Consider the following 27,457-nt stretch of genomic DNA (forward strand, 5'->3'; position numbering starts at 1 on the left):
GCGCTGACGTCACGTAGGAGAACAGAAGAAACTGCAGTTAATTTTAAACTGATGAAGTCACACCAGAGCCGGGCAGCCGGGAAACGCGACTACATAGAAAACAACGAAGATGTTAAGAAACGTTTATTCACTTTATACATCTTCACAGTTCTCGCGTCATCAGAAACAGACCAGAATGAAGCATTTCTTTATCTTTAATGCCAGTGTTGGAGGAATGCATGGCAAGTGGCTACTCAGCAGTGTCTGTCCATAATGATGTGCTGCCAGGCTTCATACGTGGTTGCCCAGCAAAGCCTCCAGGAGTCTGGAACTGTTTGTAATTGCAGTTGTAACCACAATGAATTTATAACCTGAGAGAAAAAAATAGAAATGGTTGTTATTTCCTGCTTTTAAACAATACAATAAAAAATACATCTCCCATTTCAGAAGATGTTTTTCACATTTTTTATTTTTACCTAAGTGGCCCTACACACCATCATGACGTTTACCTTTCTCTCTGCCGAGGAACCGAAGGGCAGAAATCTCAGAGTAGGTGCATCCACCAAGAAACATGACCAGTATGATACGCTGAGTGTCGTTCTTTCCCTTTGAATCCACTCCGCTGCTCCCTGATCAGAGAAGGAGAACAGTGATCAAATCAAAGACATTTAGATGTTAGACGTCTGTTACAACAGCCTTCTTTTCTGTTTTAGCATTATCCTCAAATGGATCATTTACACCTCCTATTGAACTAACCTGTAACTGCAAATTCATGCCCATTTAGCAGCCTGGTGACTTCTTCAAGCCCCATCCAACCGTCTCGCTCCAGCACCTATGCAATACATACCAGGAATAGAATTTTTTTAAAGTTACCATGGCTGCCCCCCCATCATATCCAGAGACTGAATGTGTCCTGGTTGACTTACTTGTTCGATGAGTTTGCAGCTCAGAGGGATGTAGGCACCACTGAAGATATACGCCATGTCTCGAGGGACACGCAGGTCATATTCTTCATCCATCTTTGGCACCTTGATGCAAAATATGATGAGCACGTTACCATTTGACAGAATCAGAAATTAAAAACAAAATGCCTTTAGGAAAAGTATGTGCTGTATTTTTTTTAAACAAAATAAAGGTAATTAAAGAGAATACATTATATGTTACTCTTTTGTGTCATATATAGTGTTACGATTGCAGATGCTCGTTAAAAGTGTCAAACAATGAGGTCAGTGTATGTGAAAGAACAGTGATTTTTTTTTTTTATACTTGTGGCTCTGTCTGATGTCAGTGAGAGGACACTGCTAATATGGTCATCCCACCTTAAAACTCTTTTGTTTGTTTGGGCCAACCAATCAGAAAAAACGATTAAAGAGGGGGATGTTTTACAAGGAGAGGAGGGTTTTTTTGGGGTTTTTTTTCAAAATAAGCCTTATCAATGGTGTACTGAGCCTTGGTGAAGCACTGTGTTCACCCTGTCTGGAAAAAAGGCTTTTTTTAACTGTGAACCATACAAAGTTGTTCTTGTAGAGTCCACAAACACAACTAAGCCAAAGATGTTCACCTAAACAATAATTTACCAAGTTAAGTTTTCTGCTCAAGGCTCTGAAATTGCTCTTCTTTGCCAGAGAGGAAAAGGCATCTGTCAGTTTTCCTGGAAACAAAGAAGAAGAAGAAAAGAGTCAAACAGCATGTCTGTCTTGATGCACAGAGCAATGCAGGGTTTCCTGTAAGTGGAGAAGGCTAAAACTGCGCTGAGATGCCAGTGTCACCTGCAGTTTTATCATTAACCAGTTTGCCCACTTTGCTCTCCATTACAGTGAGCGTCTCTCCCGGCTGCTGCTCAACCAGCAGCCCCAGCTGCCTCAGGTTGGAAAATGTAAGCAGGTGATCCACTCCATAGCTCTGATGAGGTCAGACAGAGAAAAATGTCAGGCATTGGACTGATGGCTCTTTATCAAAATGAGCACACGCTTAACAAGCCAAGGTTGGCAGCAAAGAGCAATCTGCCACCACAGGCTGCCTGAGGAGCCTCAAAACACTCAGATCTGTGATAACAGCCTGTGATGTCCCCAAACAGCTGGACGCTGCACGTTCTCCAAAGCATTACTCTAAGAGGAGGAAATGATCTTTGTTCAGCTACAGACTGATTTACATTTCATGCTCCAGTGTGGGGATAAGCTGTATTAGGCTACGTTCACACTGCAGGTCTTAATGCTCAATTCCGATTTTTTGATCAAATCCGATTTTTTTGTCTGCTTGTTCACACTACACATAAAATGCGACATCAAACGCTCTCCAGTGTGAACGCTCAAAGCGGCCCGCATGCGCAAAAGAAGACGTCACACACAACTCGCTCTGTTTAGACCCAGAGCAAACAATATTGTTTGACTGATTGGCCTTAATATAAAGACTTCGGACTTTATGTTTCCAAATTTTTGCTTTAAGTTATTTTGTTATTTACATAATAATGTAAATAACCTAATAATGATCCTTTTTGCTGTTTTAGAGGAGCGGTGCTTCAAAGGATAGTTGCAGATTTCTGTCAGAATCTGCAGAAAATACAGTAAAAATAAAATGTTCTCATTTCTCCAACGTTGTCTTCCCAACAGTTTCACCGGATGGTAAGAAATCGTTCGCGATGATCTTTTGCGTCACTGACACAAGACAGACGCCAATTATCAGCGCCGGAGAAGCGCCCGATAGGACATCGCGAAATCTGGAAACATAAAGTCCGAAGTCTTTATATTAAGGCCAATCGGTCAAACAATATTGTTTGCTCTGGGTCTAAACAGAGCGAGTTGTGTGTGACATCTTCTTTTGCGCATGCGGGCCGCTTTGAGCGTTCACACTGGAGCGCGTTTGATGTCGCATTTTATGTGTAGTGTGAACAAGCAGACAAAAGAATCGGATTTGATCGAAAAATCGGAATTGAGCATTAAGACCTGCAGTGTGAACGTAGCCTTATTGTTTTTCTCCACAGAGCCAGACTGTTAAATTAAGTGAACGCTCACAACAAATAAATGAAAAATACACACGGTGCTGATTTAAGTTAAACTCTAAGCAGATTATTTTACAATCAGATATTTGTGAGCCTATAAGTCCCGAGTCTTTTTAAAAAAAAAACTATTTCATTGTCATCTCAGGTTACAATGGAAAAAAAAACATGCTTTACATTATAGATATGTAAGTATTACTGCATTATTCTGCTCGTATGGGGTTGACATCACTCGGTGAAGAATATGACTGAAGTATAGGACCACCTACACACCACATCTTACAGGAGCTTTACAAACATCTCATTATACACACACAGGTTATAATGGGCTGCAGGGTTCATCCAGGTCAGGCATTGCTGTCCAATGAGAGGTCCTGGCTTACAACCTAGTTCACAGGTGTCGAACTCCAAGCCTCGAGGGCCGGTGTCCTGCAGGTTTTAGATGTGTCCTTTATCCAACACAGCTGATTTAAATGGCTAAATTACCTCCTCAACATGTCTTGAAATTCTCCAGAGGCCTGGTAATGAACTAATCATGTGATTCAGGTGTGTTGACCCAGGGTGATATCTAAAACCTGCAGGACACCGGCCCTTGAGGCCTGGAGTTCGACACCCCTGACCTAGTTCATTAACGGGACTGAGGTCAGGGCCCACAGCAAACTCATGTAGGAACAGAAAAGGGCCGTACTCAGGATGTTCCTACAAAACTGGATTCACAGAACAGTCCCAAACCCGGGAAGCATTAAAACGTTCCTTTAGGAGAAAAGACCCCATAGCATTATCTGTCTGAGCTAGCACAGTGCAGGCAGGCAGGCAGCGCTCTCCTGTCATGTGCAAACCCCAGAATGGGCCACCACTCTGTCAGATAGAGAAGCGTGTAGCTCCATAGAATATGTTTTCACTGCTCCAGAGTCCAGTGGCGTTTACACCACTTCGTCCATTGATGTTTCCTCAGCAAGACTCTCAAATTCCCCGAGTGTCTCGTTCTCTCACAGAGCTGAAGTAAAGGCCGACTGCATGTTTAGCTACTTGGTTTTATACACCTGAGTTCAAAGGTTAACATATGTGGCCCAATACTTTTGTTCATGTAGTGTACCAGCCTACCATTTATCAGCAAATACACTGTGTAATAGCTGAATACATAAATAATAAATCATTTGAGATGGCGGCCGCTCTTTCCAAGACAATCACTGACATAATGGGGCGACCGTGGCTCAGGGGGTTGGGAAGCGTATCTGCAACCGGAAGGTTGCTGGTTCGATCCCTGGGCTCTCTCTGTCCTGGTCGTTGTGTCCTTGGGCAAGAGACTTTACCGCTACCGCCTACTGGTGTTGGCCAGAGGGGCCGATGGTGCGATATGGCAGCCTCGCCTCTGTCAGTCTGCCCCAGGGCAGCTGTGGCTACAACAGTAGCTGCCTCCACCAGTGTGTGAATGTGAGCGTGAATGAATAGTGGCATTGTAAAGCGCTTTGGGTGCCTTGAAAAGCGCTATATGAATGCAATCCATTATTATTATAATGCTGCATTTGATGAAATGTGAAGGTTGTTTTGTTTAAAGACATTACAGGGTGACTGAGATGGTTACAGGCCGTATTTGACCCGCACAAAACACAGAAAGAAGTGTGTGTGTGTGTGTGTGTGTGTGTGTGTGTGTGTGTAATGTAGAAACTGTGTTATAACTGTGCAGCTGCTTTGTGAGAAGTTCTGCTGTCAGCCTGATTTCCTCCGTCTCAGACGGGTTTCTCCTCGGCGCTCGGGTCTTCCAACAAACAGATTGGACTTTCATTCAGATAGGAGTGTTTTATGGCACAAATCCCTTACAGCCAGTATCAGCCTATATGCTGTTTGTATACTTCAATCCTTTTTAAGCAAACATGAACAGAAAATAGCATTTAAAAAAATAAAAAATAAACAGCAGAAAATACCATTTCAAGCAAAGGTACAAAAATACTGATACTAATAGCTTTTGTACTTCTACCACAACAAAAACACTTTCACAGATTTGTTGTACCTCACCTGTAAATACTGTGCTTTTAATGAGCGGTAGTCTTTTGGCAGCAGTCCTGCAGGAAAACAACATGACAATAGTTGTAAACAGGACACGACAACAGTCTGTGACAAATCAATGAAGGACGATTCACCGTTTTCTGTGATAGACAGCAGACAAAGCAGCCGCAGACTTTCTACCATGGACACCTAGAAAGGAGAAAAGAGTCATTCAGACTTTTTGGCAGTGCGCTTATTGCTGGACTCTTTTAAGCACACTCACCTGTCTGTTGATGTGCTCCTCTATGTAAGAAATGCATTCACGGATTTCAAATCCTTCCAGTAACACTGGGAAAGCACAAGGAAACAAGATTTGCATGTGTAGTCAGTAAACTCCTGCTCATGGGATTAAAACACTACAGAATATAATCTTTGACAACTTTCAGTAGCGGACACAAACAAAATGAACTGAACCACTTAACATGCAGCACGGGGACAGGAGCACACACAGGAACACAGGCATGTTTGTTTAGCCGTCTCTGCAGGACTTTATTCCACATCAATGCATTTCCAATCCAGGCACTGTTGCCTCACAATAAGAAGTTTCTGTGTGCAGTTTGATCTCTTAGGTTAGTCTGGCACCTCACAGAGACGTGGGCATAGCTGTGACTCGTGAGTATTTCATGAGACTCATCGGTCAGCAAAGTCTTTGGAGAGCTTTCATGTTCTTGCACACACGTTTGAAACCAACAAACATGGAGCTTGTTTTGTGCTTTCAGGCGTTAAAAGTCCCTTAAATGAAACGTGATTGGAACAAAGAGCAGAGCGGAGGATTCTTACAGTGTTCTGTCTTCAGCAGCTCCTGAAAGTCCTGCTTTGTTTTCTTCTTCATTATCGACTCACTGGCACCAATGTCTGGAAGAGAAAACGCTCTTCAGCAACGCAGCCGTGCAGATATTACTCAGAGTCAGCGGCACGATACTGTAGCACTCACGCAGGCTCAGCAGTCGATGTTCCTGCTTTAACCCTTTCAGCTCCTCTGACACAAACGCCTTCATCTGCTTTATGTCCATCCCCCGACGTTTCTGTAGAGTTATTAAAGAAAACCAGACAAAAGGTGTTAGCTATTATCCTCACTAATGCTGCAGGGTAACCTGACACTATGTAACTATGTAACTAAATGTAACTACACGTCGCATCAACACAGCCCACGACTACTGCGAGGGGTTCAGCACCGTCAGATCCTCCGGCCAATTTCCAGATACTTTTTTGTCGTAGTTTTTGAGACAATAACAATTATAGCATCAAAGCATCAAGATAAGGACTCACAAACGTCACTCCAGCAAATTCCTGGAGCGAGATCAATGTTTGCTGACCTAAACAGAGAGCGGAGACGCAGGAGCATTTTATTTGTTTCTATTGGCTGGCATCGCACATAAAACACGACCACAAGGTAATTAACACGTAACGCACCAATGCAAATATAAATGCCATTGTTCAAGGTTGTGTCGTACAAAGATTCTCTAAATCGAGCCACAGGTGCAATGATTGCTAAGCAGTATCAACATTCACTCACGTCATATGCAGTCTGCAGATTCCTGGCTTTCTGACTGAGAAAACCAAAGACGTTCGAGAAATGCTCATTTCTGATTTCACTGAACACCTACGAAACATTAGACACACTTTTCTATTAGAATCACGACAATTAGTAAAGCGCAGCCGACCGCAGACTAAGACGAGCCTTACCTTATCCTGAGAGTTCAGCATCACTTTCACACTTTTGTCAGAGGAGGTAACATCAGGTCCAAACTCCACACATCCTGCACAGTAGTTGGAATGATCAGACAACATATGGATATTTTTTTTTAAATCCCCCAGCCGGGGAGGGCGTGGCTTCAAAAGAGCTAAGAATGTGAGGGCGAAACGCTCTGCTCAAGAGGTCAGAGGTGATGTGTTTCTCTGAGGCAATAAAGTGAACGTGTAAATGGATTTGATTTACTGACACCTACCACATTTGATTCTAAAGATGTCATCGACGAGGCCTTCGTAGACAACTTGTGAGCACAGAGGAGTGACAAAGTCCACATCTGCAATGATAACGACGACATTAGAACGGGAACGGCGCGGCCCTCGTCCTCTGAGATCACCACGTCTCCTCACCTCTGTCAATAAGGAAAACATTCCCAATTTCAGCCTGACGAGCTTTTTGTTCTCCCTCTTCGACCTGCTCCCTCCATGACTCGTACGCCATCTGGGATCGCACAGAATTACCATCAGCAACAGCCCAAAGCAGGCGACGGACAAACTGGATGTGAAAAAGTTAAACTGGTTTGATCCGACTAGCTTCTGGTTTCTAATCTTACGGCACCTTGGAGCAGCGCCCAATCCCGTAGACCTTTGAGAATGGGCCGTACAGGGAGTACAGGAGGTGGAGGGCACTGCCGGCGGTCCTCACCCAGCGCTGGTCTCCGGCCTGGAAAAATACAGGATTTATCTGCACCCTCAGAGATTTTGTGTTACACTTCTGATTCAACTACGGGCTTATAAATCCAGCAACGAACAGTTCAAATGTGATGATTTGTTGCACTATGATTATTAACACTACAACACCCAGACTTCCTTTGTGCTGTCAGCTTCGGATATGAGGAATTTAAAGAAAGAAACGACAAAAACTCAAAACTCGAGGACAAAAAGTGTGATGGAATGTAAAAAGTCACATCTGGACAAGCAGCAGCTCTCATGTGTTTCTCACAAAAACATGTTTGGATGTCAAGGTAAATAAGACGCTCTGTAAATGTAAATTATGTAAATTATGACGTTTTATTCAAAAGACTAAAACTGAATCAAACACTGATGCAGAGCAACAAGTCATGTGTGTATCCAACAAGAGCATGCGAGGCCAATATTCATTTTCTTTTCTTTGCTTTTCATCATTTGGGGGAAACAGCTGTGTACTGCTACAGAACCTCTTCACATTAACAAATGACGACTAAAACATTGACTAGAAAAGGATTTAAATGATCAGTGATCAAATGATCAATACAAGCAACTGGCCTCTACTAACCAGGAAGTTGTCTTGAAAGAATTCTGGCAGCTCCAGACTGATGATGTCATCATCAAGAGGAAGCAGGTAGAAAGGCCACTCATCTATGGTGACATCTACAGGAAAGGCAAAAACAGCTTTTACACTTCTCCTCACTCACACTCATCATTCCTGCAAAAAGAGAAAGATGCCTACCGCCAAAGATCCCCTGCTCCTCCAGCACGGCCTCACACGCATAGAACTGGTAACACAAAGAAGGGTCAGCAGGTCAGTATCAAGCACGCGAGGCATTACAGCACAGACACAAGACAAGAAAGAGAAATACCTTCTGAGGGGTAAAGATGATCTTGTATCTTCGGGATTTTCCAGGTACCTTGTCTGCGTTCACCACATCTGCAACAAGAAAGAATGCAGATGTCACTTCGCTTCAGCTTTCATCCATTTTCACTGGAAGACTTCATATTAAAACCACCAAGACAAGAGATGATAGAAAAATAAAAAGAATCTCCGTTTACCACATATCCATTTGACAGTCTGTATTCTTGGTCGGATCAGGAAACAGAGCCTGGAAAAAGAGCAACGCCACATTGTCAGGTGGGCACGTCAGGTGTGTGGTTACAATTCTGTAAGGTATGAAGGTGCAGGCTCACTGATCTGAGGTGCTGATAACAGGTTTGTGTTCCACTTTGTACAGTTTGTCCACTTCATGTTGCTGAAAGAAAAAGGGGGGAGACAAAAAGCTTTTAAAGACCTGCTGAAAGTGCAGTAATCCTGAAGAGATGCCCTATCAGAACAGGCAGGAGAGCAGCAGCTGATGCGGTTCACCTTTAGTGTTGATACATTTGCAATACGATCCAGCGGGCTCATCAAGTCTGCCTCAATGAAGAGGTCCTTCTTCCCGGGCAGCTGTGACACAAAAGAGGGGCTTGTAAGACAATCTGCTCTTCACAACACAAAAAGCATCCCTTGTTTTGTTGTAGTTCCTGTTTTTTGTCTTCACCGAGTCTGAAGTACATCACAAACTAATGTGTGCATGGCTTAGTCTGCACACAGTTTCTACACTTTCTCCACTGATTCTGACAATGTTCATTTGTGCCTAATTAAATAAAATTAAACTGTAAAACTGACTCCTATGGCAAAAGTAAACTGTAGTTTGGTGGGGACAATTTTCATGTGAAGACAGTATAGTTCAGCATATAGGAGTAATATTTCTCAACATAAAATCTCAAGCAAATGGCTGCAATCTTTGGCTTTCCAGCAGCACTGCATTAGAAATAGACATGATTCTGCAGCAGAAATCACTCCATGAGCTGGTGGGCACTTTTAAAAGCCACTGCCAGACAAACGGTTTATTGTTATCTCCATAAACACAAGTTATAATTCTATAAAACAAACAAGAAATACAGTAGACTTCATTAAAAGCACAGAAGGCCAAAGGAGTCTCTATTTTCTGACATCACTGAGGTCCTTCAACATCCACCGGACGCTGCTCAGGATGTTTGAGGAGTCTGTGGTGGCCAGTGAGGTCCTCTGTGCTCTGAGTGATACCAACAGACGTGTTGCTCGTGAATGGGTGTGCAGTCAAATGATAAAGTATAATAATAAAAAACAAAAAAGAAGAACAGTGCCATATGCATGCTATACATGCCAGTCATATTACTGGTGGGCATGTCTTCAGCAGAAGCTGTGACTTGCTCCTACCTGTTCCAGCAGGTAGATGAGCTGATCTCTGGCCAGCCTCTTGAGGATGGAGAAGTCGGGGAGCTCCGGGGAGTCTCTCCTGGCACTGTGAGCCATGCTGGACACACGACGGAGGCCGGACAACACTCAGTCATCCACGGCTGGCATAAACAAAGAAAATAAATAAATAACTCATATACAAATATAATGTTTAATAATGGAGATACAAAAACCAGCAGAAACATATAGAACAGTCAGAGATCTGTGCTGTGATTATCCTCCCTGCTGGCTTAGCTTCAAAGCTAAAATCACATTCATCACATAAATGAAGATATAAAGTATCGAATACGCTGACACTAGTGTGTAAAAATTTCCCCAAAAAATATAAAATTAATGCCAGAAATTTGACCGTTTATGTCTTTTGAAACATAACACTTTATCTTATATCTTATGTTAGCAGCTACCTGCTTCCGTAGCTAAATAACTGGAATGATCCCACGACCAGTTGTTTCCCCCCGGATCATAATACGAACGGACCGCCACAGTTTTGCTCGAAAGACGTTGAAAATTAATTCACCTAACAACGCGGTTTTTCTGTTACTGACCTGACAGGACGTGATTTTTACACCATGAACTCAGATGCAGCTTTATTGTTAGAAACTGTCCAATTTGCCGCAGAGAAACACCGCAACCAGAAACGTAAAGATCCAGAGGGAACGCCGTATATAAATCACCCCATAGGTAGGTGTGTTTTTACGGTAGTATGATGCATTCACGGCCTGTACGTAAACCCGTGAAGTCTCTCACTCTTATCTTTAAAAGAAAAAGAAAAAAAAAGTTTCTGATGTTTAACTGATACGATACCGGAAGCCGTGGAAGGAGGGAGTAGCCGAAAGGAGCGGTACGATCAGAACTAACCAGTAAAGTTATCAGGGTTTACTCGCATACTGCAGCTATATCACTAATATTTAGTCTTTACCATTTTATGGCAACAAATAGTTTTGCAGAAACTATATTTCAATTAACACGAGTGCCTTTATTTTGATTCTGGTGATAATAGCCTGCCGTGTAATAGCGATACGTTATTTTTCGGCTGTGTGCTCGGCACACAGTGTATAGTCTCACGTTGGAGGTGGAGGACGATTGATCCGGTTTTTTGTTCAGGCGTACAAAACTAATGGCTTTTTGTGTGCAGGGGATTTAGCGGCATCTAGTGGTGAGGCTGCAGATTGCAACGAACCTAATATCTCCCCCACTACCCACTGCTCCGTTTTTCTTTGCTGAGCTAATGATAGCACTTGGCAGTGCTTTTCCTCTCAGGGCTCCAGACCACTAGAGCTGTGGGGGACTTAAAGGGACAAACTTTGAAAGGATAAAGAAATGCACCAAAAATAATACTGAAAAACATGAATTATTTTCCCTCTCATCTACTTTTCCATGTATCTATTCTTATTATATTGTCTTTGTTTGTTTTCTTAACCCCCCCCCCCCAAATTTGTATTTTTACATTTCGTTAGACATTCTGCTTTATTATGCAAAAGAGGAGCTAGTGATTGTTTCAAAATATCTTTTGAGACTACAGTTCAGTGGATTCGTTTATCGTGGTGTTAGGCAGGAGTGCCATAGATGGGCAGCCAGTGATTAAGCTCCCTCCTTGTTGTCCCTGTGTGTAAAGGAAGTTTCTGGTGGTTCGTCCACTTCTTCTGTGTGAGTTTTATTTTCCTACTTACAGATGAGAGCTATGAGCTATGTTGTGTAGAAACTTAAAGTGCTGGAGGAGCTCTTCAGAGAGGAAATGTCTGATTATAAATGAGTTTTCTTGTTCTATAAGTGACTTCTCTTAGCAGCCTGGAAACAGTGAAGCTTCTTGTTTACTGTCCTCTCTGCTACTCACAGCTTTCTGTGTGTGCTTTTAAGGAGTGGCGAGAATCCTCAGCCACGAAGGGGGCGTCACAGACATCGAGGTTTTGCAGGTGAGTTATCAGTTGTTAACTGTTAGTCACAGTCACGTGCACGCATTCTCACATCAGTAATCCCATGTGCTTCCTCCCGCTCTGCAGGCCGCCCTGCTTCATGATACAGTAGAAGACACCGACACCACCCCCGCAGAGCTGGAAGCTAAATTTGGGGTAACCGTGGCTCGCATTGTTCAGGAGGTGACGGATGACAAGAGCCTGCCCAAGCAGGAGAGGAAGCGTCTACAGGTGGAACACGCACCTCACTGCAGCCAACAGGCCAAGCTGGTTAAACTGGCTGATAAACTGTACAACCTGAGGGATCTGAACCGCTGCACTCCTGTTGGTCAGTACTTCTCTGGACACAGTGCTGTTTGCTACAAAATGGAATGCTGTGTAAAAAAATAAATAAAAATACAAAATGAAGAGGATGAAATGCTTTGGAACACTTTATTTATTTGGCAGAAGTGCAAAAGACAACATATCAAATGTTGTTCAGTTATGTTTCTGAATGTGTTTGGCAGGTTGGACAGCTGAGCGGGTGCAGGAGTATTTCCTGTGGGCCTCTGAGGTGGTGAAAGGCCTGAAAGGAACCAACTCAGCTCTGGAGAAGAAGCTGGAGGAACTCTTTAAAGAGAGAGGAGTCCAGCTCTGACAGCAGGGCCACAACACAGTGGAGAAATGCAAATAAAATGCTTTTTAGTTTGTAAATATTCAAAATAAATCAAATTTAATTTACATTACAGTGTCTAATTTTCTGTGCATGGTTTTGCAGGAAAGTTGAATGTCTGATGTTGTGGTGTTTAGTAGTTAAAAAGTAAAAGATGTTACTCCTCATTTGGCAATTGTAGCTTGTGCACTGTGATGGTCCGTTTAAAAATAAGCCTATTTAGATATAACACACATTTGCAGGACTGCATTACACAAAGCAAACAATTTGGCACACTATCACTATACATTTTATGCTCAGTAATTTTCTTTAACAGAAAATAAATAAGCTAATATAAAACAACAAGGAGATGTAGTTCATTTGAGTATTTTCTCTTGAATCGACCTGATATCTCTATTTCACTAATAGTTTTAGTAACTCCTTTACATGTTACATGTCCACATTTAAAACATATGGGATTATTAGAAATTATTCTACTTTTTAACCAAGAAAACAATAAATAATTGAATTTATTCGTACAAAAAGAATGAATGTTTAGTTCAGCAGCCTGCAGATGGCGCTGTTACACTAAAACGTTTCAGAATATTAACATTCACTTTCACCCTTCCCTGTTTTAGAAAGTTAACTTCATCATTTTTTCGCAAACTTATTTCCCGTGTAAACCAAATGCCTCACTTCTGGGGATACTAAATGACATTATCTTCTGTATTAAAGTGAAATGAACACAGTCATCGCTCACCGGCGGAAGAACTGTCGGAGCAAATTCACTTCCTGTCCGTTCGCCGATTGTGTCAAACTTCCGTTTGAGTTCAGCGACGACGAGGAATTCGTTTTGTCAAAGTGAAATACTCCTTTTTTAATCTTTGTACGGTTGCATATCGTGGACCGGGCAGTCATGTCTAGTCGCGAAGCCCTAAACATGAAGCTTCCACCGATCCAGTCCACGGCCGGAGCCGTGCCGGTCCGGAATGAGAAAGGTGAGCTTGTGCGGTTAGTAAGCAGGGTCCTAGCTGCGTGCTAAGCTAGTTAGCTGGAATAGCAAAGCTGGTAGTACATTTATGTACGAAGATATATGCTGGAAAAAATGGACTGTACTTTTTTTTAAACTTAATTTAATAACATTAGTGTAACAATTTAACAATTGAGAGAAAGTGTTAACAAAATTATCTTCGTCTACATAGTTGTAGTGTTGTAGTTGGATAACGGGTCTCAGTAAACCTGATGGGATCCTGCACTACCTGCGGCCTTCGAGTGGAGTTGCATTAAAACAGAGCCACGTTTTTATTGTGGGGTGCTTCAGTGGGAGGTTTGCACGATTTACACGTCAGATAAACTTTCAGTCCACTCTGTGTTAAACGAGCTCCTGCGTCTTTAAGCCAAAGGTTTTCATTGGCTGGCCTTCCTAAACAGAAGGTTTTTAGAGCAGGTGACATGACCCAGTTGGGGATATTCCCTCTGTGTGACATAATACAGAGTCAAGAGTAGAAAAAAACTGTCCGCATCAGCGTGTTGCGAGCGGCCTGAAGTCAGTGAGGACGTATATACACAGACATCAGCACTGTCAGGCATTGCAGTTACCTAAAGACCAGTGACCCCAAAATCGGAATCTTTATTAATCCCTAAGGAAGTTATGTGGGTTACAGTTGCTCCAAGACAGTAACAGCAACAGACTAAACTAATTAAGTAACACAATATGTTGCAGAGTTTACAAATGTAAGAAATAGCACTAATATATACATGTAAATACACTCAGTTTGATGTCACGTGTGTTTAAGAAAAGTTGGATTTAATTCTTACTTAAAAAAGAAAAAAATGTTCTAAATTAAAATTTTGCTTCATGTCAGTGGACTCGTTGATTGATAAAAGTATTTTTTAAAGGTTTTTATTAGTTTTGCTATATACACAGAAATTGGATATTAGAAGTAAATTAAATAATAACTGAAAGACAAACTGTGTGTAATCATTCATTTGGGGTTACCAGTATTGTATAATATTAAATAAATTCATGTTTAGGTACTTTTAAGATGATTTTTTATGATTTGCATGTCCTGTGAGAAAGGCATGAGTTTTCTGGTGATCAGTTTGTCATGTAATGATTTAGTTACCAGTAATAAATGATGACATTTATTACTTGGTCTTAACTAAAGATTAAAATGAGAAACTTCAAAGTTGGTATTATTTGTGGTTCTGCTGAGCTGGTATTCCTAATCGGAGAACTTTACGTAGGTTCAAGTGTGATTAAGAGGATTGTGTCTCTCCATGTGCCAGGTGAGCTCTCCATGGAGAAGGTGAAGGTGAAAAGGTACGTGTCGGGTAAACGCCCTGACTACGCGCCGATGGAGTCGTCTGATGAAGAAGAAGAAGACTTCCAGTTTGTGAAGAAGGGAAAAGAAATGGAGACAGAGGTGGAGCTGGAGGAGGAGGATGTCTCTGATCCACGTCTCAGGCGTTTGCTAAACCGTGTCTCTGAGGACGTGGAAGAGAGGTGGCGCCCAGCGTTTACGATCTGATTCAAGTTCACCAAAACGATCATGTTGGAAAGCTGACGTGAACATGGTTTGTGCCTGTTTGTCCTCAGGCTTGCAAGACACAGACAGATAGCAGAGCCTGAAGTTGTGGCTGAGAGCAGTGAAGACTCTGATGAAGGCACGTGGCACCCACAGCGAGAGGAGAGCAGTGAAGATGAAGAGGAGGAGGAAGAAGAAGTGGATGATGAGGTGCCTTAATGCTTACATTTGTCAAAAGTTTTTTTTTCTTCACTTATTTGTAGTGAGACATGTTTTTTTCTTCTTGACACTTACAGGAAATCGAGAGGAGGCGAGCAATGATGCGTCAGCGAGCCTTGGAAAGAAAGAATGAAGAGATGGAGGTCATGGAGGTGGAGGAAGAGGGGAAATCAGGAGACGAGTCGGAGTCAGAGTCTGAATACGAGGAATACACCGACAGCGAGGACGAAGCAGAGCCGCGGCTCAAACCTGTCTTCATCCGCAAGTACGAGATGAAAGTTTGTAGAACAATGTAAATCCAAAGACCATATTTATCAGTCGCAGACAGACGGTCAGTTTTCTGTGCAGAACGTTGACAGATCAAGACACACAGGAAGTGTCTGCTTGCATTTCTGAAGGAACAAAAATTAGCAGCATGGAGAAAACATATTCTGAGTGATGAGTGAATGATGAGTCTTTTATCAAGTGTGCTTTGTCTCATTTATCCAGAACACTCATGTCATTTGGAAACATACAGGACAGTCTGGAGCTGTTCACACTCAAAAATGTGTTTGGAAACAGCTCGAGTAGAGCTGAACATTTCTGTCAAAGTAACTCCTGAACACTTTAATCCTGTTAAAGCCGCCCCTCGTGCAGCTCTGCGGTGAAGAAAGCAGCTGCGCTTCGTGTTTTAGATGGAAGCAGATCACAACGACACCGGCCTGAATACCAGGCCCTTAACATTAATGAGCACATGAACTGTTTTCTCCACAGAAAAGAGAGAGTCACAGTGGCAGAGCGTGAAGCAGAGGAGCAGAGACAGAGAGAGTTGGAGGCCGAAGCGAAGCGGCAGGCGGAGGAGCGACGGCGCTATACCCTCAAGATCGTGGAGGAAGAGGCCAAGAAGGAGTTTGAGGAGAACCGGCGCACGCTGGCTGCTCTGGACGCTCTGGACACCGATGGAGAGAACGAGGAGGAGGAATACGAAGCCTGGAAGGTCAGAGAGCTGAAGCGCATCAAGAGGGACAGAGAGGCACGAGAAGCGTGAGTAAACACCAGTTTGAGTGACTGAAAATGAATTTGTGATAAAGGAACGTGCAGAGAAGAGCTCATGACTGTTGTTTGTTCTCAGCTTCGAGAAGGAGAAGTCTGAAATCGAGAGATTCCACAGCTTGACTGAGGAGGAGCGCAGGGCCGAGCTGCGCAACAACGGCAAGGTCGTCACCAACAAAGCCACCAAAGGCAAATACAAGTTCCTCCAGAAATACTACCACAGAGGAGCCTTCTTCATGGTGAGTCACCACAGTGCTTCAGTCTTACTGCACCTTCTGAGCTTCCCCCAAATGTCCCAGCTTAACCCAAGGCTTTGCTGCTCCTCCGTGCTGCTGAGTTTCTCCTAAAAACCTTAAAACCTTTGTTACATCTAACAAAGCAATAATACTTTAATTTCTTATTATACTACTTTCTCGATTTCCATTCCCCTTTTCTTGTATTTTTTAGTCAAACTATTTGAGGACGATCTCTTTGCAACAAATACTTTTTATGCATTTACCTGTATATAGTTGAGTAAAGCTCAAAGTTAGTTCACTTAGAAATGAATTAATTTGGATTTGTGTGCCAAAGGTCAGGTGACTGTAGTTTGGTTTGATGAACCAGAGACGGATGATAAAATGATTTTCAGTAAAGTTGAGTACATGTTGGATATTTTGTGTATGCTATGTGCATGCACACAGGGATGCACAGCTTCAGTGGGCTGGTGGTGTTGGGCTGTTTACTGTCTGAAAAAAGCAGCAAATATGCACCCTACACAGTGCAGGAGATGCTTGTAATCCTTGTGGATGTGAACTTTGAACAAGCACCAGGCCTGTACTGTTTGTCCCCAACAACAAGCTCTTGTATCAGTGAGCTTTTTAAACTACTCTTAGTTTTTATAGTCGTAACATCTCTGACCTTCTGGCTTGTCCCTGTGAACATTGATCCAAGCTGCAGGATATCAGCTGATGATGTCAGTGATCAGTCTAAGTGTCAGGATATGTTTTTCTTTTGCAGGACGAGGAGGAGGACGTGTACAAGAGAGATTTCAGTGCACCTACTCTGGAGGATCACTTCAACAAAACCATCTTACCCAAAGTTATGCAGGTCGGTGGCGTTTGCTTTTTCTCTCATCTTTATCGTAGCCTGGACTGTTTCACTGAACATTGTTATAACAGCATTGTGTGTAAACACTTAACCATGTTTTTACATTTGTGTCTTGTTGTTCTGAAGACATTTGGACAGCTATATTGTGAAATTAAATGTCCTTGTGTGCTGCGGGTGTTTCAGCACTCCGGCTAGCTTGGACCTGCTTACTTGGTGCACTTGCAGATATTTGTTGTTAATCTGCGTCTGTTTATTCGTTCGTTTTCATAAATCGGTACTTGTTTGGAAGCTTTAATGACTGAACAGTCGTCTTTGACTTGAGTCACATTATCCTCTGTGTGTCCTCTGCTGCTGTCCCACTGACTTCCTCTCACACGTGGTGACAGCAGTGGAGGTTGAGAGAACCTCTCGTACTGCACAGAGCAGTAGAGACAATAACAGTGCATCTTATTCAGGCAGTAGCAAAAGGAGTTTCTTTTTCTCTTCAATTACGGGGCTCTCTGATCTTTTGTGGTTTGTTTCCTGCAAAGGTGAAAAACTTTGGTCGGTCTGGACGCACAAAGTACACCCACCTGGTGGACCAGGACACCACGTCGTTCGACTCTGCCTGGGCTCAAGAGAGCGCTCAGAACACCAAGTTCTTCAAGCAGAAGGCGGCAGGCGTGAGGGACGTGTTTGACCGGCCCACCGTGAAGAAGAGGAAGACTTAAGATGCATGTGAACAGGATATGAGCAGGCCCACAGTGCAGCTGTAAAGACTTTGACAGACTGAACTGCAGCCTGATGGTCTGTTTTTCTGGACTGTGACGTGGAAGGAAATCAGCAGAAGGACTGATTGTAAGGTGCACCATCACTGCTGGCTCCATGAAATCTACAGGAGATGCAGCTGGTGCAAAAAAGATGTTTCTACGTCATTGGACGATGGCTTGTGATGTAATTTTGTAAATTCAACATTTAGTACACAGTCTCCCACTGACTTGTTCCTTTTTCCTTGGTGTTGTTTGCTGATGTTTGCTGCTTATTCCAATAAAAGCAGTGTGTTTTCTTTTTTCATAAACGGACATGAAAGAAGCCAAATGTCAACTTTTATTTAAAAAACAAAAACAAAAAAAACAACAGTAAAGATGACACCATGACAGTTTAACCACCCAGCGTAACTGATGAGCCTAATGAAGCAGTCCAGTGTGTCAGTCATGTTTGTTCAGTTGGTCAGAGCCACCAGAGCTTCCACCACGTTCCCCATGTGTTCCCTCAGACTGCGCTCAGCCACGGCCCTCGAAATCTCCATCTCAGACATCTGGACAACAACACGGACACCAAAATAAGAAGCGTAAAGACAACTGGTTTTATAAAAACTACAGTTAACTGGACTTTGAAAGGACCTTCTGATTGGCTCAGGACAATTCCTTCTTTAACACACTGATGTAATTTGAAACTTAAGTTTAATATTTAATAGTTTGCATTTAGGGCTGTGCGATATGACCAAAATCTCATATCCCGATATATATATCACAAAAATGTTACATTTTCTGTAAATTCTGTGAATCTCGGGCAGCTCGACTTGCCTGAAGTGTTTTCAGCTGGGCGTCGTGTACCTGGAGTCGTGTTACATAAGTTGAAACGACTGCAGTTTTCTTTGTGAGTAGTACACGGCGTGCTGCGGGGAAAAGCCTGCTCTAAGGTTTATTTTTTACCACCTGGCGGCTATTTGTAGCTTCTCATCCGAAACACACTACATGCTATTTCGTGTAATTCAGTTTATTTTGAAAAATCTCAATAGGATCTTCAGCTTTATTGTGAAAGGTTTATGTGGAAAATAAACAAGCGGACAGCGGAGCCACGCGATGGTTTTACCGTCGTTGTTGCTAACGACAACGCATAAAAACAGTCGCTTGTCCGTCTGTACTGTGGTTACTTTAAATGTAAGAGAAACAGAGAACTTTAAGAGATTCTACAGTGACCATCAAATCGATGAAAAAATATTGTCATAAACAGTTTATTTTGCGACACCACGAAACAAACGATAGCGTGATATGAAACGATAGACGTTTTCATATCGTCATCTGATATATACCGTTATATCGAACAGCCCTATTTGCATTACCAACGCCCCAATCAACATATTTAGACAGCACTGGTCCAGCTGTTGAATTTTATTTTCAGATCACCATTCACAACAATAGTCAGGGTTTAATAAGGTAACGTAAAGGCCGTATGTGCACACACGTAGTGACTGTATGAAGGAACTACTCCACTGTAGAGCCAGGCTCAGGGAGAGGCAGCATGCGCTGCGACCAGCTGGGAAGTCAAAGGAAAAGCATTCCGGTTCTAATCGTTTCAAGTGAGGCTTGATCAGTTATTAATAGAAGTGTTTTTGATTCTAGTCCAGGATGCTCACATTGATCATTTTCACCACAACTTAAAAAACAGAATCAACTTTTTGGGTTTGGGTCACACACACGTTAGTGTCCACATACTTTAGATCATGTAGTGAACCAGCATTTGTGTGGTTGTATAACAGCTACTGATACACAAAAAGAGTAAAATAAATAATGAAATTAAAAACAACAACTTACGATTAGCTCCACGTCCTCTCTCTTGATGGTGACTTTGGCCAACTCCTTTTCTCTGAAAGCAGGAATAAATAAAACATCTGGACTCTCCTGGGTCTTTTACAGTGACTGACGCTGGGAATGGATTTTAAAACAAGGAGCCAACACTTCAGTTACAGATGGAGCTGCTCTTACCTCTCCTGCTTGGCTTTCTGTTCTCGCGACCTTCGGTCTCCAATCACTGACATGGCCTGTGACAGGAAACACTATTTATAGCATTTATATGGTTTTCACCTTCCTATGTGTCAAACATGAAGAATGTCGCAACCCTGACAATCTCTGTTCCACACATCTGAGCATTTTGTCTCACAAATTAATGATTTTCCTATAGTAAATGTTACAAGTAAATGAAGTCCTGCTCACGATTCAAAGTGTGCAGAGCGTACACATTTCATGACTCAAACGCCAGCAGACGGTCGCAAAACTGATGGGAATAATCACGTCACCACTCATTAGAAAACACCACAAATAATTGTGTGTGCCACATGCACAATGTTTTTACGAATGAATATTAAAACAGGCATTTACCAAAAAGGCGTTAATTATTTGTATTTTGTCAAGAAACAAGGTTTCAAGGTGAGAAAAACTGAAATACCTCCCTGGTCTCACTCTGTGCTGCTCTGTCATGTCATGAGTCAGTGTGCAGTAGTTTATTTTTTTTCTTTAGGTCAAAATATGATCTGAAGCACTTCAGGGGGCGCTGCAGTGGAGTGGGCTTGGAAAATAATGTCAGGCAGCATTTTACTATTTTCTGACAATTTCGACAGGCATCAGTGAGGTAAACCCTATTGGATTACTAAATGTACCGCATAATGGGAATTACTTTAAAGTTGTAATTACATTGTCTTGATGTATGCTCAATCATCCATGTAAGGAAATCCCCAAAAGGTTGATTCTGTTCATCTGGATGTTTTCAGTGGGAGAAATGTTTCGTCACTCATCCAGGTGACTTCTTCAGTCTCAGCTGACTGCAGGTTTCAACCTTATAAACAGTACATTTAGATACGCTAGAGCGCTTTGAGTACTCCGGGAGAGTAGAAAAGCGCTATATAAGAATCAGTCCATTCACCATTTACATTTGCACAATGACTGAAAATATACACTCATCCCCCCTCCCCCCTTCAAACGCCTTCGACGCTTATTCCCTTCCGATGCTGATGGTGGATCAAGGAGACCAGCGCATATGCTGCAGGCCCGGATGTACTGTCTATGTTGGCTGTCTCTCACCCTTTACCCACCCCTGTTGCTTGTCATGTGTTTCTTTGGTGTATTAAGAGGGTTTTTTTGTTGTTGTTTTTCAAGTGCTATGTGCAGAGGTGTTTTTTTCTGTTCTCAAACTGATCTCCCTATTGGAGCTCAGTCTGGGGGGAGTTCTTTTTTCTCCTTGTCTTTCCTCATGTTGTGCATTTTCCATTGTTATACCCCTCTGACCTGTCTTCCCCATGTGATGTTTGTGTAATGTATGTATGGTCAGAAGGGTAAGATGGCGCTGGCCAAGGTCGGCAGCCTTAACCCAATTTCCTTCGGGGTCAACCTTCAGGATCAATAAAGTTTTATTGAATTGAAATGAATAGCACCACTGGAGGAACAACTGTTTATAAGGTTGGAAACCTGCAGTAAGCTGAGACTGAAGAAGTCACCTGGATGAGTGACGAAACGTTTCTCCCACTGAAAACGTCCAGAGGAAGAGAATCAACTTTTGGGGATTGTGATTGCATCCCTAACGTTTGATAGGTTTTCGTATTTCATACCGGAGCTAACGAGAGACATTTAAAAACAGAAGCCTGACAGGACACAGGATTTGTGCTCTCTATAACGCTGCTCTTCTATGTGCAGTATGCTCTGTCTCAGCTGTGAGGCTGTCGTGTCTTTTTAAAAACAAAAACATATTTTACTTGTTTTAAAGAAAACCGGTGTTTAGCTGGCTAGCCACGAAGCAATTAGCTACTGTGTTCATCACTCACGTTACATAATTGCGCAAACGTTAGCTCCTAGCATGAAAACATCAGGCAAAACTCGCGCAGATCAAGTGTGTATAAAACATAAGAGTCAGCTAAACACCAAACACGCTAGACTTGGTTCTGTGTCAGTGATGCTGTGCGGGAAGCGACGGCAGCACGGACCGCATGTTTCCGGTGCTAACGTTAGCCCCCTGCTCTCACCGTTTCTAAATCAGAGCTGGAGATTTCCTTCTCCTCCGCGTAGTCTGTCACTCTCTCCAAATCAGCGGCCCCGCTGTCATGTTTCCGAGGCTTCTCTGCCGGCTTCCCGGTGCAGTTTTCCTCGGCTTCCAAGTCCAAATCGACGTCTCCTTCCGCCGCCATGTTTGCTCGAGTAAGGCCGGAACAAAGAGGAAGGTTCCTAGAACTAACGGATGGAATACGGGGTAGTACCGGAAGACTTTAAAAAATAAAATTCCAGCTCATTTAAAATAAAAAGTCATTTTAAAAAAACGTTTAAAAACTATTGAAATCTCTTATTAGTCACTCCTCTTTCTAAAACGTAGATGCCAGTATTATATTTGCTTTGCATTTCTTGCATTTATTCTATCCCTGCAGTACACTGTGGTAACTGTCTTTTTTGTACCTGTTTTTCATTTACAGCACACAGGCAAATCTGACTGGAAGAACGCTGTGTACAGTGGTTGTGTGACTGGAGGAGCTGTAACGTACTTTATTAACTAATAGTTTGCATTACGGCAAATTTATGCATTTTGTCCACGTATTTATTTTTCTGTTTTGCAGCTGGTCTGAAGGCTGGTGTTCTGGGATGTGGAGGCTTTGCTGCATTCTCTGCTGCAATTAATATTATTTGCGATGAAGCTCTATGGAGTGGCTTGATGGACAAAAACATAAATATTACACGTGGACCAGAGAAAGAAGACTCGCGTTGTGAGCTTGCTAACCCTGATGTTTCCCTGCACATCAAGGATTGGTGTTAAAGCAGAATTGAAGTGTACTGTTCAAACACAGGGATTTTAAGTGGCACCACAGTGGGCTAAAACAAACAAACAAAAAAAGACATGTCTCTGTTTTTCCTGTGACTTTCATATTGTGGACAGTATTGGGCATTTACTGCACTACCATGTACTACACATACCTGTGCAGTAGCGGTTTTTAACATGGGCGGTTGCCCAGGGCGGCATCACGGGCATCGGCAAAAAAAGTTGCTCGTACTCATGCTGCCCCGACATCATGCCAGCGCATATTGGGGATGTCATAGGCACCGATTGGTGTTCTTACGCCCATTTGCTGGGAGTAAGGGCGCCCTCCTGCAGGTGCGCCTGCTGCTTGCGGCACAGGGAGGAGAGGGCGGGGCGGCGGGGGATTCTCTGGCTGGCTGGAGCAGCAAAAATGACCAACTCGCAAAATAAAACAAAATAAAAACAAACCAACAAACACGAAAACAGCAGACATTATGACACAGACTTATTATCTACGCCGATGTTTTTTCAAAATTCTATACGCGAAAAGTGAGCGCGAGAGCTCTCGGTGCGCCTGCGCGCTGCTGAAGTCAAAGTAAACTTTGTCATCTCCGCTACAGACAGTCCAGTATAGACGAGACGACGAGGCTCCAGTTACAGCAGTGCAAGTAAACAAACAATAAATATAAGAAGAGTAAGAAAATAAATATACACTTTAGGACTGGGGGTAAAGGGATCAATAACAATTTAAAATTTATATTTTATATTTTGATGATTTAAAGTCTCACACACAACCTGTCGAAAGGGGGCCGGCTGCTTCCAAATAGAGCACATTTCATTTATAATGTTGTAAATCCAAGCCCATTATGTATTCATGATTTGAATCCTGGGTTGTGCGAAATCCCAGAAATAAACCCTAGACAAAGCGAATCCGTGTGAACTAAGGTGTAGGTCTATTAGGTTATGTTGTGGTGATCCTCGGGTTGGGGGATGGGTGTTCATACTGGAGTGCAAAATTAAAACCAATCCGGTCTTTAAGTCTGACGTCACTTGCCTTGTCTGGGCTCAAATTCCGCTGCAGGTCCATAAATCAAACGAACACTGTGGCATCACTGAGAGTTGAAAAACTGTCTAAAGTCTTTCATCTTTAATAAAATGATCAGCGTTCTGCTCTACCAGGTGTAACAACTGAGTTTAACATCCAGGCATCCATGAAAATGGAATTTATGACATTTAACATTTAGAAGTTAGCAGGAAGTTAGCTCGCTAGCTTCCATCTAAATACAATATAGCATATCCCGACTGAGGGATTTTGGAAATAATTCAAACGTACAGCTCTGCTATCACTTCCGACATAAATGAAGCCAGAAAACTAAACAGCAGTGACGTTTGTAGGGTATATAACTGGTATATAGCTGGTATATGACGATGTGCTACGTGATCACTAGCGACACAGCTATGTGAGCATAATACAAACACACTAACTTTTTTTCACTCGATAAAAGTTAACGTGAGGATTCTCGGTGGTCAGGAACAAATGTAATCACATGGCAGGATGCTGTAAACGGACCAAACTTCAGCCAGGAGAACAACTGAGATAATCCATCCACAATACGAGGTTAGTCATCCCTATACTGCTGCATGGGCTGCGCTGTAGTTCAGGGGCGATTCTAGGATCAGAGCTTTGGGGGTGCTGAGCACCAGTGTTGCCAACGCCTCAGTAAGGAAAATCGCTATTGGCTGTCCTAAAAGTCGCCAGAAGTCGCTAAATGACATCATCGCCTAATTTGCATAATTGGTCATGCTAATATAATTGTAACCTACTGGAGAGAGAAATAACATTGTGGAAGAGACATAAAGTGAGTAAAAAACGTCCTAAATGCATTTAGAATTTATTTAGAACTACAAATTAAATTTATTTTAGCAATTATTGTTTTTTTTAAAGTCAGAATTCCAACCCTGCTCCTTTATCCGGGCTTGGACCGGCAAAAAAGACCCGAAATAGGCACTCTGGTGGAGTTACTTTGTGTGTGTGTGTGTTTATAAGTAGTTTTAAACCTCGTGATCCACAAAACAGCATAACAGTAAAAGAAGAACTGACTGCGTTACAGTCAGTGCGGGAGCAGCGGCTTCGCTCATGCGCGATTCATTTGCAGTTCAGACGCATAGGTGTGAACATCGTCTGCCCTGATAGCAGCTGGGGGAGGACTATCCTCCGCCTGTGAGCGCTTTGGTACGGGCGAGGTGCCCACGGCAGCACCCGCTGCTTGTTGAGAGTAAAAGCGATGCCCATTTTCACGTCAAAAAGTCGTCATAAATAAATCTCCAATAACACCAGAAAAAGTCGCCAGATTTGTCGCTAGTCGCTTTTTAGAAAAAAAGTCGCTAAGGGGGTCTGAAAACTCGCTAAATATAGCGACAAAGTCGCTAAGTTGGCAACACTGCTGAGCACCCAGAGAGCTGCCCAGCCAGCCAAGATACACTTTACTCATCACAATGAGACTTCTTCCCTGTCTCTGTTGGTCCCTGCATCCTCTCTGTCCTCATCGTCTGTTGTCTTCGTCTCTGTTATCAGTCATCATAATTTTACCATCTCTGTGCAAGTCTGCAAATTTCTTTATTAAATCATATGATTCTTAAATTCATCAAGTCTCTCTGTGCCTGGGTCCTCGTCACAAAACATGACATCACTGTTTTGTACATTTTAACACAATTTAATCCCCACATTTGTGAAAGAAAAGCAAAACACTTTTTTGAAAAGTCTGTAACAAAACCATCAAATCTGATAACAATTATTTAAATGCTGCAAAAGAAGAATGGATTGGAATAAAAAAAATACATATCCTAACCTTAATTACTGGGGAAGAATAATGAATGATGCTCATAGTGAGTAAAAAGTAAACTGAGTGCATTTTTGGACAGAGATTCACTTTTAATGTGTATTTATAATATAATACAGATACATAAAAAATACACTCCCAAAACAGAATAAGTTATTACAAATAAATTATTACAAAATATTAAAAAAAAACTATAAAAATGGAGGCAACTTTGCCTGTGGTAGAATGTATACAATGCATGAAAAAATCTTTACTGCAGATACTAATTTTGTGTTGTAAGATTTATGAGTTTCATGCTTTCATAGTGGTACTTGGGAGAGCTTGACATCTTCTCAGGTGGTACACACTGTAAAAAGTTTGAGAAACACTGATAAGTGTATGTGTGCTTTTGGAAAACATTTAAAGCTGTAGTACAGAATCTTTGAAACAAGCTTAAAACAGTTTTAGAATATAAACAGAGCATCTGCTTCTCTTTACAGCTCCTCACTCCACCAGGGCTGTTTGGCACTTTCTGATACTGTACTGCAGCAGTCATACAGACAACTGGAAGGTCCAAAAGTTGGCCTACCTATTACTGGCTGAGGTTTTAATAGAGTTGTGGCTGAACCACATAAAAATATATCATTAATTTTAATCTCCCCAATCAATGATAATGTTATGTTGGAATGTTGTTAAAGAGGGTCAAAATGTTTCAACCCAGCTTGTTTTGCAGATTCTGTATAGCAGCTTTAATATAGGGAGGACACAACTTCCAGACCGTATGAGTAAAATCAGGTTTTTTCTCTTTGTCAGTTTAACAGTTTCTGTTGTGCCTGTCACTGTTCCCTGTCTGTTTTCTTACCTGGTTCTTCCTGACCTTCTACTTTCTCCTCATGTTCCCTCTTTCCTCTCTCCCTCTTTGGACTGACAATCATACACAAATAGATTGGATTCAATTAGATGAAAAATTACATTAATATGAAAAAAAAAGTTTGAGGGGATAGGTTAATTGGATAATTCAAATTGTCACTAGGTGTGAATGTGAGCGTGAATGGTTGTCTGTCCCTGTGTGTTGGCCCTGCGACAGACTGGTGACCTGTCCAGGGTGTACCCCGCCTCTCGCCCTATGACAGCTGGGATAGGCTCCAGCGCCCCCCGCGACCCTGGAAAGGATAAGCGGAAGCGAATGGATGGATGGATGGATGGATGAAAAAAAAAATTATTAAGATCACTAACAAAAAGTCCTCTCTCAGTGTACTTTCAACCAAAAGGCAAATAACCAAACCACATGAACATCTAATAAAAGATATAAATATTGAAACACTGATCCAACATTATCCTTTATTGATGGATCATTTGATTTTACACTTTTACCTTTTTTTGAAAAAACTTCCTTATATCCATTATGAACCTGGCTGTCTCTTTGTACACAAACACACACACACACACACACACACACACACACACACAACAAGAGTTATAAGGTTAATGGGCATTCAGTCAGTTAGCTAGTTAGTATCCATTTCAAACAGGACAGTGGTAACAACAGCAGGCTACGGACAATTTTAAGTTTAAGATTTTAAATAGGCTGTATACATTTCAATGGGAGCAACAGGACGGTCAAATGTCGCTGAATTTACTACAGAGCAGGACGGATTGTAGGGTAGCAAACATCGTCGGAAAACACGTTTTCAACACTGCAGGTTACCTGGTGTAAGGTTTTTCAGCTAAAAGGAAACATGACTCCTATCTAATTACATAAAGAGTAACTGAAGGTTAAATGCTGCTAATATGTCCTGTTTTAATCCAGGCACTCCACCTCCGCTCCGCTGCGTCTCAGCTACCATCGCTCTGGCAGCAAGGGTGCTAGAGCCGGAGCAGGGGAGAGGCAAGCTGGAACAAACCATTTTGGTAGGGGGGGGGGTTATCTGTACTTTTGTTGTTAAAGTAT

The 27,457-nt window shown here is 42.3% G+C and overlaps 4 protein-coding genes across 5 annotated transcripts; 2 read left to right on the forward strand and 2 right to left on the reverse strand.

Annotated features, from left to right (window-relative positions):
• Positions 1-106: 106 nt before the first annotated feature.
• vps33b (VPS33B late endosome and lysosome associated) lies at positions 107-10,427 on the reverse strand. Of its 2 annotated transcripts, none has more exons than XM_031744969.2 (24): positions 10,289-10,427; positions 9,705-9,844; positions 8,829-8,909; positions 8,654-8,715; positions 8,519-8,568; positions 8,329-8,396; positions 8,199-8,244; positions 8,025-8,119; positions 7,329-7,433; positions 7,121-7,211; positions 6,970-7,047; positions 6,707-6,780; positions 6,537-6,623; positions 5,955-6,045; positions 5,801-5,875; positions 5,244-5,308; positions 5,116-5,170; positions 4,991-5,037; positions 1,749-1,881; positions 1,557-1,630; positions 906-1,007; positions 736-811; positions 489-608; positions 107-350 (listed from the first exon to the last, which is right to left on the reverse strand). In XM_031744969.2, the coding sequence occupies exons 2-24, from the start codon at positions 9,798-9,800 to the stop codon at positions 271-273; spliced, it is 1,851 nt and encodes a 616-aa protein (XP_031600829.1). In that variant the 5' UTR covers positions 9,801-9,844; positions 10,289-10,427; the 3' UTR covers positions 107-270. The 2 variants fall into 2 exon arrangements, with proteins under 2 accessions (XP_031600829.1, XP_031600828.1); XM_031744968.2 differs by lacking the exon at positions 10,289-10,427 and adding an exon at positions 10,148-10,227.
• hddc3 (HD domain containing 3) lies at positions 10,282-12,558 on the forward strand. Its single transcript, XM_031744971.2, has 4 exons — positions 10,282-10,424; positions 11,601-11,656; positions 11,744-11,984; positions 12,163-12,558. Exons 1-4 carry the CDS (start codon positions 10,313-10,315, stop codon positions 12,291-12,293), a joined length of 540 nt encoding a protein of 179 aa, XP_031600831.1. The 5' UTR covers positions 10,282-10,312; the 3' UTR covers positions 12,294-12,558.
• A 517-nt stretch (positions 12,559-13,075) lies between these two features.
• Positions 13,076-18,223, forward strand: mfap1 (microfibril associated protein 1). The gene is made up of 8 exons (XM_031744970.2): positions 13,076-13,285; positions 14,577-14,793; positions 14,887-15,025; positions 15,112-15,299; positions 15,788-16,057; positions 16,146-16,305; positions 17,063-17,152; positions 17,683-18,223. Exons 1-8 carry the CDS (start codon positions 13,204-13,206, stop codon positions 17,860-17,862), a joined length of 1,326 nt encoding a protein of 441 aa, XP_031600830.1. The 5' UTR covers positions 13,076-13,203; the 3' UTR covers positions 17,863-18,223.
• On the reverse strand, positions 18,221-22,128 carry hypk (huntingtin interacting protein K). Its single transcript, XM_031744972.2, has 4 exons — positions 21,927-22,128; positions 19,900-19,955; positions 19,729-19,780; positions 18,221-18,449 (listed from the first exon to the last, which is right to left on the reverse strand). The coding sequence occupies exons 1-4, from the start codon at positions 22,086-22,088 to the stop codon at positions 18,354-18,356; spliced, it is 366 nt and encodes a 121-aa protein (XP_031600832.1). The 5' UTR covers positions 22,089-22,128; the 3' UTR covers positions 18,221-18,353.
• Positions 22,129-27,457: the final 5,329 nt, after the last annotated feature.

The sequence above is a fragment of the Oreochromis aureus genome, linkage group 1, assembly GCF_013358895.1.
Source record: "Oreochromis aureus strain Israel breed Guangdong linkage group 1, ZZ_aureus, whole genome shotgun sequence".
Taxonomy (NCBI): domain Eukaryota; kingdom Metazoa; phylum Chordata; class Actinopteri; order Cichliformes; family Cichlidae; genus Oreochromis; species Oreochromis aureus.